This window comes from Mesoplodon mirus (assembly GCF_964341445.2).
Source record: "Mesoplodon mirus genome assembly, chromosome: 5".
Classification (NCBI taxonomy): domain Eukaryota; kingdom Metazoa; phylum Chordata; class Mammalia; order Artiodactyla; family Ziphiidae; genus Mesoplodon; species Mesoplodon mirus.
In genome coordinates, this window is record NC_138980.1 from 124,861,318 (window position 1) to 124,880,330 (window position 19,013).

Genomic DNA, 19,013 nt, shown 5'->3' on the forward strand with positions numbered 1-19,013 from the left:
ACATGAATCAATATTTACCTTTCAATAAGAATCTTTCAATCAATTAACTCTTTGCGTAAGTAGTATGTGTACATGGTACAAAATTCAAAAGTACAGGAGGGCATAAAGTAAACAGCAAGTCTGTTCCCCCCCTCCAGGGACAGTCACTCCTGCAAGTTCTCTTATAGTCCATCCATGCTCACCTTTGAAATCATGTTCATCCCCATGGCATCACCTGACTTCGACTGGAAACGGATGTAAAGGTTGCGTCCAGCCACACTCATACGAAGTTTCTGTAGACGTGCAAATCTGTAAATAAAAGAAGCAAAGACTTTTTATTTTTTACTTTTTTAAGAAAATGGAAGTTATCTTAAAGTCTACCTTAGTTGGTTCATTTTACACCTAAGAGAAAGCTCATGGAGACTACATATTAAATGTACCTTCTTCTTTAATGAAACATTATATTAGAATACTACTTCAACTCTGACTCATTCTTACATGCTGCAAGAAGGGAGGGCTGCAGAAAGTCATGTCATCATAAATAAACTTTAAAAGTCCAAATAAAAACAAGCATATAAGCTTGAACTATAGTGGGGTTATCATTTGTATTGATTATACTTCTTTATAAATTTAATTTTCTGTATTCAAAGTAAATCTGCTATACTAATATTTACCTCTATCCTGCTTGGAACATCTTTTTCTCAGGCAATTCTGCCCTAGGGCAAGTTTTGGTCAAAACTCTTCTAGGGCAAAGTAATAGCCTAATCAAAGTGAGCCTTGTAAAACCAACACACAAACTTACTAGCTCACACTATTTTTTTCTAATTAACCTTTATGGAGATATTCATTTGTATCAACATTCTGCTCCCCCCATCCCAACCAAGCATTAATATTACTTATTTTGAAAGAATGGATTTAGAGTTGATATTTTGTTACATCCCCTTAGGCAGTCAATACGTTAACAGTTATGTTTAGCCATCCTAGAAGATGGCACTGGTTCTGAAATAAACATAAATGCACATATAAGCCCCCACACACACCTGCTGGTGCTGTCGAATGCCTCCTTTATCACTGTGAACCCTTCAGGTGTCTCGAGCCAGGCCTTCACTTCTGCAGAGTCACAAGCACGGGGAAAACGCACCACTGGGCCACGAGTCATCCCGTCTGCAAGGATTCGGCTGCTGGCACCTCCACCAAGCTATGCAGAGTAGGTTACAAAAGCACGTTAATCGTGAAAACAGTTCTGCTTGTCCCAAAAGGTGTCCTTGATTGTCCCCAAATTTCTTCTCACTGCCTAGAGTGTATCTTAAAACAGGCAAATATACAAATGCCAACTTACACCTATTGCTCTGCAGCCTCTATTAGTGCTGGCCACAAGACAACCTTCTGTTGTTGCCATTGGAACCTGAAATTCTTTTTCATCCAGGCGCAGAGGTCCTACCACTCCCACAGGGATGGGCATATAACCGATAACATTCTCACAGCACGCTCCCATCACCTAAAAGGTAAAGTCAGGCACCAAGTGAAAATCTATATAGCAAACACCCAGCCCTTGTCATTAATAACTTTCTTCAAACTTAATGCTTTAGTGTATTTTTCAAGCAAATTTTTTATTTACTCTTTAAAAGTCTTGAGTAATGACTATAAATAACAACAGGAAAAATATTTTTGAATTTTGATGACCTATATCATAAGCAGAATACAAAATTACAGTAAAATGAGTTAAAAAGGAGATGTTTTATGAAACTATGTATGTATAAAAGGCAAGTCAAGAAGAAGACTGAAAAACTAAAGACTAAAGCTACAAAGCAAACCTGCTCAAATCAAGAAAATAACATACCAAGGAGTAGTTATAGTCCCTGTAAGGCAGATACTGGAGAGAAGAAGGCTCTGGAAGTTTTTTGGAAAGTAACTGTCGACGAATAGATACACCTCGTTCATAGGTTTCCATCAGAGTTTCCAATTTGTAAGCTGGGATATGCTTAGCATTGACTAATTGGATGATCTCAGCATCACTAAGGAATTTTGCACCTTTCTAAAGAAATGGGAAAAAAAATGGAAGGGGGTTGGATAGAGGGAAATGAAAAAAGACTTGAAGAACCATACTTCATACTCTTCATAATAAATAGACCATTTAATACAAACAGTGCTCTCCATAGAACTAAAACACAAGTACTTTAAGAACCCAAAGGAATTTGAAGTTCTGAAGGAGATGATTTAAGTAGAAATAACATCAAAATAAAAACAAATTCTTTATAAAAATGTGAAAACTAAACAAATGTTAAACCAAAACACTAAATTTTTCAAATGATGTTCATACAAAAAAAAAATTCCAATTAAGATTCTGACACCCACCCTATAAGCTTTGTAATACAGCATGACAGCTGAGATACTGGTACACATGTTAACAAGAATGAGGGAAAGGAAACTGATGAAGAAAAACACAATCTATTCTCACTCATATGCACATAAATTAGGAATGAACCAGAGTAAGCAGATACGGATAGAACACAATAGTCACGCTAACTCATGAGCAGACTGTCAGCAGGACATCCTGTTCAAACATCAGAAAGAAAATAAGCCTCCTCAGGAGCATCAAGCTTACTTTAAAATACCAAAACAAACAAACAAAAAGCCCCCAAAACCTTTCTTCTTTCTCTGAAGTTCATTTCTGTGTGAAAGCTTTCCTAGGCCTTAACACACATGAGAATACAGCAGTTGCTCATCTCTTTAATAAACAGTAATAAAGTAGAAAGAGCACTGTGACACTTGAGTCAGTAAATCTTGGACTCTTGATCCCAGCTTTACCATTTCCTAGATGTTTTACTTTGCGACATACTTAATTAACCCTCTGGAGCCTACATTTTCTCATCTGAAAAATGGAGAAAATTCCACCTATCTTACAAGGTTTTCGGGAATAAATAAGACCAAGTACTTGTAAACCATGCAACAGTGTGCCCAGAACTTAGGTACTCAGTAGCTATAACTTCCTTCCTTCCTTTAATAAAAAAGCTCCTTTTCTTAAGAAAGATACCAGCTTGAGTTTGTTTTATTTTCTCACCTCTGCATTCCCAAGTATCTGCAGACATTCTTCATTAGGCCGCGGCTCCATGGGAAGTTCAATTTCAGGTTCCTGTGTCTCTAGTTCCAGTGAAGTATCCAGTAAGGAGGAGTTACCAACCACAAATGTAGCTCTGTTTGAGGTGTCAGTTTCTGCCACTAAGGGTTTTATAACCTCAACTGTTCAAGAGATCAAAAGAAATCTCACAACACTGAACTTTTAAAAACGACTCGACTTCTTGACAAATCAACAGAGTGGAAGAATGGAAAATGAAGAGAATAAGAAATCACCTTTTCTTTCTCTGTTTATCCTGGCCTCCTCCTCCACTGCATGGAATTTCTGGTCATTTCTGACGAGTATAGGGTCACGTCTACAACAATCGTCTGCGACTTTCTTTTGGGTCACTATAGGAGATGTGATAGGGTTTTTTAACGAGAGTGTAGATTCTGTCTCTGCTTGTTCAAAGAAGATATACTTGACAGCCAGAAGGAGAGCTAAACTTAGGGTAATAACTTGTTCGATATCCATGCTGACCATTCTGAATAAAAGAAAGCAAATTAAAATGTTATTACTCAAATACAAAAGGCACACCTAAACTCTCAGTAGCATAGAGTGCTATGATTCATAGACAACAAAGTAGGGCTCGGGGAACTTACTTAGAGAGATAAAACTGCCATAGGGAAACACTTGGTTCAATTCTCTTCGACACATTTTCATCCAATCCTAAAGAAACCTTAGAATTGTCTGCTGGAGAAGGATCGGCTATCCAGCGACTGTGAGCGTGAACAAGAACTAAGCCTAGAGACTGAAATAAAAATGTAAAAATCATGTATCCTCTGCATATCAATGGAACCTAAACTCATCCTGTGCAACTGGATAATTAAACACTACCATCCTCCCATGGCCTCCCTTACCATGAAAAGAAAGACCCAGGCTTGCTATGTGACTGACTAAAGCAATGGCTCCACTGAACGGCTGAAAACATTCCAAAAAAAAGAACAGATTTTCAGAGAGGTAAAGTGGAAGAACTTGAAAAATCTATTTAGGGCAGAGAGAAAACCAGGGGCCTCAAAGAAATGAGAAAAAAAGATAGGGAAAAAAAAAAAGGGAAGAGGAACATCAGTGAAAGAGCCAAAAATTGCACAAAAATTGCACAAAGACAATAAGAAGGAAAAAAATTGAAAAGCAGAATATGATATTGGAACCAAAAATAATGAAAGAAGAATAAAACTGTATAATTACCATAATCATCTTAACCCTCTGAGTAACAGGATTTGGTTTATTTTCTTCTTCTTCTAAAACTCGGGCAAAATGGCTGAGCTGCCAAATTGGATGACCCTCGCGGCTTTCCCGAGAAAGCTACAAAATTAAGTCAGCACTACGTTAGAAGGTGCTAATTTTCTTTAGGTGAACTAATATGAAAAATATTACTCTTCTACTAGTATAAGTAAGAACTGCTCTTACCTCTAAAACCAAGGACACACACGCTGGGAAGAAAGTCATGAACACGAAGTAGTTGGCGAGAACTGACATGCAGCCAAAGCAGCACATAATTTCAAGTTGACGCACCCCTGGTTAGAGAAAAATTAAATGCATTAGCTAGTAAAGAAGTATGTGTATTTCTGATGCTGCATACATCACAAGGACTCTTCCTATAGGTAGACAAATACATGGAAGTATTAGTATATTAAGCTCTTTGCCATCTACTGGAAAAAGAATTAGAAACTCAGAGGTGCTGTGAAGCCTGAGCACACAGAGGATAACTTCCTCGAAGGCAGAGACTTTGGCTTCTCCCATGTCCCCAACGTCACAATGCCAGGCACGGCAGTGTTTAATATCCCTCTGATCATCACCTTTGATCAAATGGTAGTACTCTGTTTTGAGATAGGATATCAAGGACAGTCAACTCTAATGGAGCAAACTCCTCCCACTCCGTTATACTACTGATCCAATCCCACTCATCACCACAAAAGCAATTCACCTGTGGACCAAGGACTTTTTGTAAAAAACACACTGCTAGTTATACCATTCCTGATATAGTATCATAATAAATATTTTATGTGTACTACTCAGCTCTATTTTCAATATAACCTCTGTGGTGTCTACTGATGTTCTTACAATTTTCGTTCATTTCATTGATCTGTTTGAAAAGTGATATAATGCAAAAAGGCAACCCAAGATCCAAAGTTAACAAATGTTCCATTACAAAATGCTTGCGGTATCACTTGGTAATCTTCTCAAATAGAAGGGAACAGAGCTGGGGAAAGATTAGATTACCAAATCCTACTCCCTCTCTTCACAAATAAACTTGAATATAAAATATAAAACATATTTCTGGGCTTCCCTGGTGGCGCAGTAGTTGAGAGTCCGCCTGCCGATGCAGGGGATGCGGGTTCGTGCCCTGGTCCGGGAAGATCCCACATGCCACAGAGCGGCTGGGCCCATAAGCCATCGCCGCTGGGCCTGAGCATTCGGAGCCTGTGCTCCGCAACGGGAGAGGCCACAACAGTGAGAGGCCCGCGTACCGAAAAAAAAAAAAAAAAAAAAAAAAAAAAAATATATATATATATATATATATATATAAAAAACATTTTCTGATGTTATTCACATTAAATATAAAAATTTTTGAAATACATATAAAAATTGATTCCCTTCTCCCATAAAAACTGCTAACTAGAGTAATACAAAAAAAACCTCAATGTTGTATTTTATTTTCTGAATCGTAATAGATCATTTGACTAAATAATAGAAAAAAAGCATACATTGTATTTTCTAAAAATTCTATAGCTATTACCCTCAAATGCAGAAATTCAAGAGAATACAAAATTACAATGACAAAAGCATTATGAACAACCTCTATTTAAAAAGTAGCCAAATTGTAATCTTTTCAAACTTGAGACTATCAAAGCCATATTGACCATTGCTTTTTACCACCTGGCTACCTACTCCTTCCCTTTGTACAACAGTAACCACTGTCGTCACAGGTTCTTCAGGCATTCTTCCTTATTCTGTCCCAGTGGCACAGCCTCTTTGTGCCACTTTTTTACTACAAGGACACAGCACCAATCTACAAGTTCCAAGAAGTAAAGACTTAAAAAAAATTTGTTTACTGGCTTTCCAAAGGTTTACTTCCTAGTTAGTATGTGTTAAATCTGTCCTTTTATTCTACCCTAAGCCAAATCCCTAATTTTACCACTTCTGTATGGCTGTAAATGCCTCCTAGCTGGCTTTTCCAACATCAAATCTAATCACTTCCTTTGTCCACTGCTCTGACTTATGACCAAACTCATCACCCTACTTTCCACATCAGTCTCCAATGCTTTCCACATCAGTTTCAAATGAATAATCCTTGGTTTCACAGCCCACTACCAGTTCCTAGCTAAGCCTCTCATCTTCTTATATACTGTTCTGCTTGTATAAAATCACATAGGTATATTTTTCACCTGATCAAAAACATTTTTTCTTGATTGTGGTGACAGTTACATGACTACATCTTTGTCGATACTCAAAACTATACCCAAAAAGAGTAAATTTTAAGAAATGTACATTTAAAAAAATAATTTTAAAAAATCTTTGCTAAATAAACTTTGAATGACAGGTAAAATAACTGAATAAATAATAAATTTACCATCAGAAAGTGAGAAGAAACATTATATATATTTAACATACTATCTAGTGAACAGACCTCAACCAATAATAGCAACTAACTACTCTCTTAAAAGTTAGATAATATACTTCTGAAAGAATGAAACCCCTTATTGAGGGCACTAAGGCACCAGGAAATACACTAGAATAGTAGTTAACTAAGTGTGACCCTCATGAGAAAGCCATAAAATCTAGTCTTAGTTGATTAGGAAACCTTGACAACAGCATGATATATTCATTCTGGCAAATTTCCATATGAGGCCATAATTTTTGTCCTATATAATGGAGTCCCGTGTTTGATATTTAATATCTCATTCTCTACTATCCAATTAAGGATGAAGAAACATATGTGCTGAGGTCAGTGCTGGCTAAGTGCTAAGATGTACTGCATAGTCTGATTAAATCTTCCTAACCACTCAGTTAGGTGGACCCAACTTAGATCTGTCCACCTCCTGACTTTTGCACTGTCTCCTACATGACAATTAAAACACAAGGAACCAAGTCATTAATTTAGTCCAGACAACAGTAGAGGCTGGATGATGCTTTCTAAATGAGCCTAGGATACAATCTTGGTTAAAAACCAAACAAAAAGCAAATAAAAACACCTTAAAGTCATCAAAAAAGTGGAGCACAGGAAAAGATGATGCGATAGTAAGAGTGAAAATAAATCAGGGGACTTCCCTGGTGGTGCAGCGGTTGAGAATCCACCTGCCAACGCAGGGGACATGGGTTCAAGCCCTGGTCTGGGAAGATCCCACGTGCAACTAAGACCATGCGCCACAACTTCTGAGTCTGTGCTCTAGAGCCCGCGAGCCACAACTACTGAGTCCACATGCCACAACTACTGAAGCCCACGTGCCTAGAGCCCGTGCTCCGCAACAAGAGAAACCACTGCAATGAGAAGCCCGCGTGCCGCAACGAAGAGTAGCCCCCGCTCAATGCAACTAGAGGAAGCCCGCCCACAGCAACAAAGACCTAACGCAGCCAAATATTTAAAATAATTATTTAATGTAAAAAAAAAGAAAAGAAATCGGTAACCTACTAAATTTTTGCTAAAGCAGAGAGACATGAGGTCAGATCAGATATACCTACATAGTCATACAATTAAAAAATTTTAAGAGTAATGTCAGACTTTTAAAAGTCAGAATTTAAGAGTAATTGATACAATTTAATATATTCCTTTTTCTCTTCTACAAACTCATTTTAAAATATATTAAAAACTGTTTACAAACCTGACATGGTACCAACTCCAATCACAAGACATTCTACAAGAGCATCAAGGGTGAATGTGGGACCTAAAATTGCCATCCCACGAGCAATATTTTCCCTTACTTCATCCTAAAACACAGACCAAACATATCAATGAGGGTAAGGTACAAAGTAACTTTTAAAAATGTTAGAGCATCCCAGGGCTTCTACTAAACCTAATCTACTATATTAAGAATAAAATACACAATATGATAAGACTAACAGGCATTCCAGATACAAAGGATAATATAGAGGACTAGAGAAAGAAGAATATATACACTGCCTTGCTTTCCCCGTCCACTGAACGAGATATTTCTTAGGAAGATTCCTTTGAAGTGGTGCATTAATCCTGCCATTTAAATCCCACATAAATCCTACATTTTATACTTTGGCTACCACCGACAGAAGTTCTTAGTTGCAAATTTTTTGAGATCATATTAGTATTATGAAACCTAAATATCCTTGTCAAAATGCTCAAATGATCATAAATATCAAATACATAATCAGGGCAGAAGTACACAATATTTTATACTCAGTTACTCAGTATTATTAAAAATGTTACGTTCTTTAAAGTGACTAATGAACACCAAGATAAAACTTTAGGTGGGAAATAACGCTAGTGTTAATTCACAGGGTTTAGAAATCTATCTACCCTGAGATTCTTCCATTAGATCCTGTCTGTTCTCTGGTATGTTTCACTAGGTAGATACTCTAATTTATCCAAAAGACATAATACCTTACATTCTGAAAACTTCAAAAAGGAAAACAGGGAAGATTCCAAATTCTAGAAGCTGTGGAATTACAACTGAGTTGTCAGATAAATGGGACAGTTCCTAGGGTTCCTAGGAAGACCAGTCTTAGGACTTGACAAAATTGCAGGCAATTCCTGAATCTTGGATTGTGAAGAAACCATTAATCTTTCCTATTAATGTAAACAATCTGAAAAAAAGGATATTACTAACATTCATGTCTTATAAATAATACCTGTGAGTTGGAACTGAGGGCAAACTTTGCTAGTGCACTTGCTCTGGAAAGGTCAATCAGCAGTAGGAAGAAGGGCAAAGCTTCACTGGGGGAAGAAAAAAAGAAAACAATATGATCAGGTATTATTTAACAAAAGAAAAAATATTACCGAAAAATCCCTTCCTAAAACAAAACTCCCCCCCCCACCCCTCGTCCCATGCCTTGTATGAGCTCTGGCATGTGTTACCTCTGCAGACCAAAAGGTATAACCTATATTCCTTTGACATCCTCAAAGCTAAATATGTTAGTCACTCAAAATATTTAAGAATATTTTTAATGTTAAAAATGTAAATATATTTATACAGAAACACCTTTTGATAATTCTATAGCAAAATATCATCCTTAGTTAAAAAAAAATGTGTCCTTGTGAATCAACATGGGGGAAAAAGAGGAATACATGTGTCCCCCACTTTTCGAAAGTTTGCTTTATGCCACTTCACTTTTATGAAAAGACCTACATTTTTGCTAACCAAAAGAAATCCAAACAAGGTTTTCACTTTGACAAAAAAAGGTGAAAAGTGAAAATAGCATTCAGTGTTTGTTTTGCAGGGAACCGTTATAGAGGCAGTGGGTACCTGGAGCAGACAGAGAGAACGGCACTGCCTGGGAACTACACTTAGCATCTCAGCACCAAGCTGCCATAGCTTTGAACTGTGTCTGTGAGCACTGTGCTTTACCTTGATTTATTGTGTGCATCCCTTCAAAGATGTGTCCCAAGGCAATTGCTTCTTCACTTACAAAAGGTTTCATAGGAAAGCTGTACTTTCAGATAGCAGGGGAAACCTGTATACTGTATGCAATTCTTTTTTCATTAATTACTATCTATAGAAGAATAAACTGAACAATCTTTCTAGAGAACAAATTGGCAATAACAGCACTTAAAAGCCCTAAAAACCTACACAGCCACTGTTTCACTCCTAGGAATGTATCCTAAGAAAATGACTATGAATACAAACAAAAATTTAGCTACAAAGACATTTATCACAGTGTTGTTATTAATGGGGGAAATTAAATAACCTAACAATCCAACCTAGAGGATAGGGGAATACTAGACAGCTATTACAAATAATTTAGTTTAGCATTAAGGACATGCAAAGGTGTTGATAAACTATTATAAAGCATAAAAGTTATAAAGCAGTATATACAGTATGATCTCAGAAGTTTTATTTAAGTATAAAAAAGTGGGACAGGATATATACTAAAACATTAACAGGTATTTAAATTAGCTAAATGATTACATGAAAAATTTTCCCATATTTTCTATAAACTTTTGATAATTTATATACTATAATGCTTTATATCATAGAGAAGAACAGTTCTTAACAAAATATTTTGAAAGAAAGTATATTTATGCTTAAATACTTACTTCAAGCCTGTCAATTCTTTATCTAAGAAATGAATGACAACTGTACTGAATACAAAACTTGAGAAAATTGTGAAGAGTCCAGCAATACCTAAAATGACAAAATTCAGCAAACTGAAAAAACTTCAGCCTTTTTTACACACACAATAACATACAGTCCCATACGATATTGAGAGAAATAATACTATTTTCTCCAGATTATTAAGGTCTCAAATAGCAGAACATCTAACTTGAATAAAAAGAAATGAAACTACTGAATACATGCAGCACACACATTTCCACACACATGATTTAAACAAACAGGTAAATTTCCACAGTAAATCAAAAATTTGATAGCACACAAAAAGGTTAATATATAAAATTATTACCCAAAATATATTTTGATCCAAGTTGGCGTAAATTCTGGAACTGGAAGTAAATATACAGGATTGCTATGCATCGTGTTATTGTCAGAATTATGATATCACTGCTCAAGACATCCTATTGGGAGAGATAGAAAAGAAAAATCCAAATCAAAAATAATAATTTTTATTTTGCATGCATCATTAGTTTACATATCATCATGACAGTATAAATTTAGGCACAAGTCAGATAAAATATTACAAGGCAAATCAAAAATTTACTCCCAATTTTTAAACAATCTAATGTTTAAGCCGATCATTTTTCAATGTTAGTCACTTATGAAAGCTATATTTCTCAAGTAAAGTCAATTACACTCATTTGTATACCAAAAGCAAAAGAAAAGTATTTCCAGTGCATTTCCATATTATATAAGTAAATGAAAGTTATGAATACTGAAATAAAAATTTTACTCATAAGTTTTTTAAATTATGTGGTCTGTAAAAGGAGACACTCTTTAGAAATTCAAAATGTATTTAGTCAATAATCAGATTAATCTCACAAACCTCTTCAAACTTTGGACATTCATAATTCCAACCACAGATCTTATCGTTACCAGTAAACATGTTCATGGACATCATACAGATGGTCAGTGTCACCGTCCCCACTATGACTTCCCAGGGATGGGAAGCCACAAAGAGGCCATGCATTCGGAAAAGTCTTGACAACATTGTAGCTGAAGAATCCCTGGATTCTGGAAGGAATATCAAGTATGAACACTTAGTATACAGCTCACTGTATTCTTAGGAAAACATTTTAAGGAAAAGTGCATTGTAAACCCTGATTTGTATGCAGTGTCTTGTATATTAAGAATAAAACTATTTGACAGTATTCCTTATAATTCTGGAAAATAATTACAAAATTAAAATAAGAGGACTGTTATTACTTCTTTACTCACAACACTTAAATCCTCTATTATTCACTAACAACTTAAAAGCAGCTTTTTCTTACCAGTTGTATGAATTCGAGCATTTAAGATCAAACCAAATAATACCTCAGCCCGATTATTATCTGAGGCAAGGAGGAGAGCAATAAAGCACAAAACAAAAGTGAGAAACAACCATTCACATTTATTTTCTGATTACCCTGACACAAAATGCATATAAGCACCCTCTTCATTCTCTACATTCTAGTTATGCAAAAAAAGGTAAATACCAAACAATCTACTTGTTCAGTGTCCTCCTGTAAATCATTATCTTAGTTTATAAAGCTCTTCAAGGGCAGGAGTCCATTAGACTTTTCCATTCCATAAAACACATGGCACAGTATGTCAAAATGTTTAATAAACCTTCCTAATGTTGCTGTCACCAGAGGTCTTTTCCCAAACTTTAACAGCATTTAATAAAAATGCTGGAACAGTACTAGAATAAGAGGATGGCTGGCCAAACTAGACATCTACAGCATTGAAAAATTCCCAACAGAATATGGGTTATTTTGGCCTAATGACTACCATGGCAAAACTTTTCCATATTTGCTGGCTAAATAATAGTAATAATAATTTTGATATTCTGATTTTTTAAAAAAATCTAGTATAGTTATTAATCTCTAATATAGGAACTTGCAAGCCTTACACTAAAATTAATGCTTATGATAAAGCATATTAACTACCCATAAAAATCAATTAAGATTTAATTTTAAGGCCACTGATTGACAGACTATCAAGAATTCAAATGAATCTCACATTTATGGTAATAATTAAGAAAGTGATTCATTTATTGGAGGAAAATAAAAAGGCACCAAATTAAGGAAAATAAAGCATTAATCTATTTAAAGTGTTAGGGAAAAGAAAATAAGAGATGCTTTTACAAACCAAAGCAATTACTAAGCGTCACCTCTCACTGCATCACTCAATGTTCTCTATTCTCTACATTTCAGCCACATCAGGCCACCAAATAGATACCTGGTTTCCAAACCGCAGGTCACAACCCTTCACTGGATTGATGAGATCATGAAATCAAGTTTATGAGTCAGAACAAATATTTTAAAATAAAAGGAAAAAGAGAAAAAAGCTGTGGGTAAGACGTGGTATGGGTAGATATTATTTTTTGAAACATTACGTTTCATGAAATTATACATATGAGTGTTTGTACTGGCTTCCGACATAACATGTATTTCTTATTGTGGGTCTCAATTTTAAAAGGCAGGCGGGTCACTGAAACGTATAAATGTGGCATGCATCTGCCTGTGTTTATTCAGGCTTTTTCAACCTTCCTCCCTGAGGCCTATTGCTCAGTTCATCCTCCAGCACATTGCATTCATACATAGCAGTTGCTCAACAAATACCTGCTAATTAAAAATAAATTCTTAAGCTACAGTAGCATGCATTTTATTGACACATCTTGAAACAGACCTAAAGATGACTTTTTTAAAGATATGGATATAACTCCCCCACTTCAAGCCCCCCAGTTCTCTGCATTCAGAGAACATATTAAGGGAGGATGGGGTGGGGAAGAGAGGCTATACATTTCCTATATTATCCTGGAAAATGAACAATAACGAACATACTTTCTATTAAATTAGCAGGGACTTGGACTTAAAGTATTGGAGAATATTAATCGTATCTTAGATTTGAACTCTACTTCATTTCAACTAAAAGCCTCATAAGAGCCTAGATTTTCATGACAGCCTTCTATCACATAACTTCCTTATATTTAAAAAGAAAACCCTATAAACTAGTCTAAAGGGTCAACTAGTGTTACAGAAAATGAATTAACTAAAAACACATTTTGAAACTAGGTCCAAGTTTATAACACTCTCTCCCCCCAATCTCTCTCAATTTAGAATATTCCCTTAACAAGAAAATGTATTCTTCACTATTAAAAAGTTAATTTGGTTGAATTAAAATCTGAGCTGCTAGCAAGAAGGCACCCCAATTTGATCACAAATAGGTTTAGCATTATTAATCTATAATTGTGTATTAGGGACATTATGTTTTCCCTCAAAAGCTTCATGGTAGCATTGTCAATACTGGAACATTTCTTCCCTAGGTGTAAAGTCATCTTTGCAACATTCCGGAAAAGATTTACACATGATCCCGTGACATGATCCCATAAACCATCCCCAAACACAGAGAACCTCACCTATTTGGAAATACAAAATGAGTAACCAAATGTACAAAGGTGTGTCAAAAGTAACTATAATTGCACAATTCACACTAGCACCCTCCCCATTTCCCTGTGATTATGCAAATCATTTAAATGCCATGGAATCCAATCTTCCAACCTCATCAGCAGTTGCAAGTGGCACTAGCAGGCAATAGACAGCTCATGCCAATTCGAAGTACAGTATTTAGAACATGCTGCAATAAAAATAAACTTTAGTTTAAAAAATCAAGCTAGGCAATTTATGCCTTGCTTATTCAGACTGAAGTATGCTGCAAACATTTCACAGAGTATTCAAAAGAATGGATAATTTAAATTAGATTGAATTCCCAAACTCTAATTCAATATGCTACAAAAACCACCTACTATGGCCAATTGCAGAAAAAGATGCTTTGGCATCCTACTCTGATTCTTTCCTCCCACTCAGCACTCTCCCTGTGCTGCACATTCCAGTATTTGATTATACACTATCTTACACTGTTCTCATATTAATTGCTGTGTACGTTTTGTCTCTTTGAAGGCAAGAACCATGTAGGGGACTTCCCTGGTGGCGCAGTGGTTAAGAATCCGCCTGCCAATGCAGGGGACACAGGTTCGAGCCCTGGTCCGGGAAGATCCCACATGCCGCGGAGCAACTAAGCCTGTGCACCAGAACTGCTGAAGCCCGTGAGCCACGACTACTGAAGCCCGTGCACCTAGAGCCTATGCTCTGCAACAAGAGAAGCCACCGCAATGAGAAGACCACATACCGCAACAAAGAGCAGCCCCCACTCAACCGCAACTAGAGAAAGCCCGCGCGTAGCAACAAAGACCCAACGCAGCCCAAAATAAATAAATAAACAAACAAACAAATAAATAAACCATGTCTTGTACGGAGTCATTTTTAATTCCAACAGGATCGAGAATTCTGCTGCTCAACCCAGTATCCTATGGAAAAAAAAAATTCTCACACTGGAATCAGGAAACCTGAATTCTACACCCAATTCTATGACATGGTGTGCCTCTGTGTAAGTCACATATCTTTTTATTCACTTATGAAGCTAGAGCTCCAAAGTTCTTTAAAACAAAGGCAAGTATTAAGTGAACCATATGAAACTGCTATTTTTTGTATGGGAAAAATGGTCAAATGTCAAATATCAGCAATTTCATATGGTCAACCTAAATAGATAGTGATATAGATGTGTTAATCTATCCATGGCCTAGAAACTGAATCATACAAGAATAAAAAGAGCACATGCACATGCGTGCACACACACTTCATCTTGAAATGCTTATGCCACACACACAACCGTTTTCACATGTTAATGATGTAATCTTTGCACATTTTTCAAGCCTTCATATTACTAACTCCCATTGTCTTTACTGCCAAGTTTATCACAAATTGGAAAGACACTACAACCAAGCAGGCCCTCACAATCCAGTCTATCCCCAAAGTACACTCTGGGCCTTTCTAGATTACCTCTAAATCAAAAAATGTCTTTCATTGCACGGAGAAAAAAATTAATTCACAAGCAAACAAAAAAAAATACATTCTTTACATTGCGTGATGCTAAAATTTTACACGATTACTTAGTACGGCCTGGAAACAGATGTTTCCCATGACTTTTCAGGACCAAGTCTAAGAGGGCATGTCCTCAAAGACCTGAAAAATTTCAAACGACCATTTAAGATGAAGTACATCAACCTCCTCCTACTGCAAAAACTGACTGTTCTATTTGTGAGTCTCCAAGGTACGTTCTTCCTTATCAAAATACCAAAACCAAATATTCCGAAAAACCTACACAGTTTAGACTAAAGGACATCAGCAATCAGCACCAAGGAGACTACGCCCCCTGGGGGGAAAAAAAAAGGAGGAGGAGAAGAAGAAGAAGAAAAAGGAGAGGAAGAAGAAGAAGGAGAGAAAGGAGAAGAAGGAGAAGAATCGTTGACGTCTTCGGGCAAGTCTCTACCTTGGGCTCTGCATCCTCTCAATCCGTTTCTCCTGGAAATAACCGGACGCATCTATGCAGATCCACGGTTCTTTCACGGCTCTGAGCTAGTCAGCAGCATTTAAGGTGCTGACGAACAGCAGCGCCAGGGCGTGAGCCCAGTGATAACTGCAAGCCTGGGCGTGAACGCCCACACCTGACAGACCTTCTCGCGTTCCCTCCCCGACCTGCGGGCCTGGCTGCCCCACAGCCCACCAGCATTCCTCGAATCAACGGGACTCCGAGATCACCCTGCCTGGCACCCTTTCCGCCCCGACGATCGTGACTGCTTGGCCAGCACCGCCAACTTCGGACAGGGCCAGCGAACGCGGCGACGCCCCGCCGGTCCACCGATGGAGACGGGAGCCCAGAAGAGGCCGGCCCGCCGCCCGCCCCTCTGACCCAGCCTGGCCCGCGGGCTCCCCGGCATAGATGCGGGCCGCCACTCGGCCGGCCGCGTGTCAAGGACGTCTCCTCGCAGTCCCCGCGGGACCGGGGCGCCACCCCGGGCAAAGCCGCCAGCGCAGCTCCCCCCGGGTCGGCAGGAGGCGCCGGCTGCCCCTTTCCAGGGCCGGACGGAACTCGAGAACCGCCACCTACACGACCCTAACCCGCTCCCGCCCACCGCCGCCCTCCTCACCTCCCGATCTCACCAGAGGCCACAGTCCCCGGGAGCTGGCGCTCCGCGCGTCTCCAGTCAACGAAGACGCGGAGCGGAAGGAACCTTTGCTTCTACGCACGCTCGGAGCCGGACGAGCCTGTGGCCAGTAAGGAAGGATCGTCCGATCGTCTAGCCAATCATCTGGGGGTTGCTCGGCCTGACGGCGCTACGTCACGAACAGTCGCCTTAACAACCGCCCACAGCTCTCACCCGTGCTGAGAACGGGCACCGCACCATCTCTCACCATGGCTCAGCCAACCAATAGCCAGTCGAACCCCAGCACTAGGGCCTGTCTATTGGTCACAGAGCCGTGGGGGCGCACGCATGGAAGCTGCCTAGGCGAAGACGATAGGGGATCTGGCGGGTGGAGTGTCCTACAGCCCAGGACCTGAGCTGGGGTCATTGTGGCTGTGAGAGTACAATGGCCAGGAGTAGTAGGGAGCAGAATTGGGGCGTGAAGATAAACGCAGGGTCAGGTCAAGGATAGAATGCACAATTACTTAGTGGAGAGAGGTGGAGGTGGCCCTGAAAACCAGGATGTACAAAAGGGAAGGTGGCAGCAAGAAGCAATCCAAACCTCAAGCTGACCCATTTCCGAAACCCAAACCGACACCTTCCTGTGATTTACCCATTCCTGTAAATAGTGTAAATGGCTCCAGTCATGGGGTTTCTCTCTCCCTCCCTCTCTCCCTCTTTCTCTTCCCCCACCTCCCTCCTTCTCTTCCCCCCTTCTCTCCCTCTCTCCCTACAGCACAAGGCACTAGTCACAGACTGTCGATTCGCTCTGAAATGTGCTTCCTTTGTCGTGTCTGCTTTCCCTCTGATCCCTCCCTGCTGCAGACCTTTATTATCTCTTGCCTGAAATAATGCAATAGCCTCTCCTAACTGGTCTCTCCACGCTTAGGTGCTTCCACCTTCCAATACTATTATTCCGTTGGCCTGCCCACAAATTACCAAGAGTTGCTCACTGTCTATTGAATTAAAGAAACTGGCAACCCCAATATGGCCCTACCCCACATTTCTTGTTTATCTCTCACTACTTCCTGTGTCAACCCTACATTTCAGCCAAAAGAGTAACTGACCTTTTTTCAGTCACACTCAGTACCTTTTTGCTCCCTGTTTATGTTCTCTGTTTAATCTGGACATGCTTGCACATTTCAACTGTTGAAATCCTAACTCTCCTTCAAGGACTATTTCATATGTCACCTCGTTTCCTGATTCCCTCAAATACAGTCATCTCTCCCTACTCTGAACACCCATAACATGTCCATATTCTGTGACCTGTGTTATTATTATGTGGAACTTTCTTAAGAACAGGAACTGCAATCCCCTCAACTTTTAAAGGCCTATATTTTGAAACGCAGTCCCTGATACCCACTATACACTCAGGAGGAGTTTTAATAAACTATTATCTTGATAAATTCTCATAATCCTTATGAAATAGGTATTTCCATTTACAAGAAAAAATGAGTTTGTTAAACAACTTGCTTTAGATCACATAGATAATAATTTGGAAAACTGAGATTTGAACCCATATCTAAAACTTATACTGGTTCTACTATCCTCCACTGCTTCAGTATAGGATCTTTATTCATATCTCTTTATGAAATACTTTTCGAGCACCCATTATGTGCAACGCACCTTGGTTGGCACTGGAGTTACAGCAGCCACATGACAGACATGGAAACTTCCTTTATAAATCTTATACCCCTTCATAAAATTGGATGACTGTTAAATATTTGTTTAATTGATCATAATGGAAGGAAAGAGTTTTCACAGTGAAGAAGACTAAGGGGAACTAACCAAAAATTAAAGTATCCTATTATGAGTCTTATCAAAAGGAAAAAGAAGAAAGAAAAAAAAGATCTGTAAGTACTCAGAGCTAGAAACTTTGTCGTACTTTTAATGTCCCCAGAAGTCAAAAGGACCAGCTATCTCAGAATTATAAGTTACAGATTATACAAATGCTTACTAATATAAATTCAAATAAGGATTATGAAGGTGTTTCAACAAAAAGTCTTTAGACCAAGATTTGGAAACTGTATTCCCAAATTCGGCTTAATTAAGAACTCCAGTGAGACTATGAGTTCAAAAGCAAGTAATAAAGAAACTCTAATTGTCTAGTTTTATGTTCTTAAAACAACTTCTATATGATTCCCAATTTATGTCAAAAGGATCTTTATGCACTTAAATAATAATTTGTACTTAATGATAAATCATAAAATTTGGCAAGGACACACATAGAAGGGGAAAGTGGGGGGGGGGACAAAGGAATCTGTGCTTTCTTCTTTTGTGGGTTTACCCTCACAACAAAGAGTTTATAAAAGTACAATTTTAAGAGATCTAAATTTAAAGTAGTGAATGGCCCACATTGCCATCTTTATCCACATAGCTCTTAGTATTTACTTATATGTTAGCCCTCCATCACTCTTCCTTCTTCTTGTTGTCATAGGCCATGCTTTAGGATGAGGAATTATAACAGGAACAATAATAACAATAGGAGTGAAATTTTATATAGCTCTTTCTATGCACTAGCCACTTTTCTAAGTGCTTTATTTATATTAAC

At 38.2% G+C, this 19,013-nt stretch overlaps 1 protein-coding gene across 3 annotated transcripts in view; it reads right to left on the reverse strand.

Annotated features, from left to right (window-relative positions):
• HMGCR (3-hydroxy-3-methylglutaryl-CoA reductase) overlaps positions 1-19,013 on the reverse strand; it is a 58,580-nt gene that overhangs the window by 4,533 nt on the left and 35,034 nt on the right. Inside the window, exons 1-15 of one of the 3 annotated variants that reach the window (XM_082624120.1) lie at positions 16,440-16,517; positions 11,225-11,412; positions 10,688-10,799; positions 10,323-10,410; positions 8,918-9,002; positions 7,918-8,023; positions 4,505-4,611; positions 4,283-4,399; positions 3,697-3,845; positions 3,331-3,578; positions 3,041-3,219; positions 1,820-2,014; positions 1,319-1,477; positions 1,020-1,177; positions 183-288 (exon numbers count right to left, since the gene is read on the reverse strand). In XM_082624120.1, coding sequence (XP_082480246.1) covers positions 183-288; positions 1,020-1,177; positions 1,319-1,477; positions 1,820-2,014; positions 3,041-3,219; positions 3,331-3,578; positions 3,697-3,845; positions 4,283-4,399; positions 4,505-4,611; positions 7,918-8,023; positions 8,918-9,002; positions 10,323-10,410; positions 10,688-10,799; positions 11,225-11,389 — 1,974 coding nt within the window. In that variant the 5' untranslated portion in view covers positions 11,390-11,412; positions 16,440-16,517. Of the gene's footprint in view, positions 1-182; positions 289-1,019; positions 1,178-1,318; positions 1,478-1,819; positions 2,015-3,040; positions 3,220-3,330; positions 3,579-3,696; positions 3,846-4,282; positions 4,400-4,504; positions 4,612-7,917; positions 8,024-8,917; positions 9,003-10,322; positions 10,411-10,687; positions 10,800-11,224; positions 11,413-16,426; positions 16,518-19,013 lie in introns of those variants that run through there. The other 2 variants (XM_082624121.1, XM_082624119.1) reach the window with 2 other exon arrangements.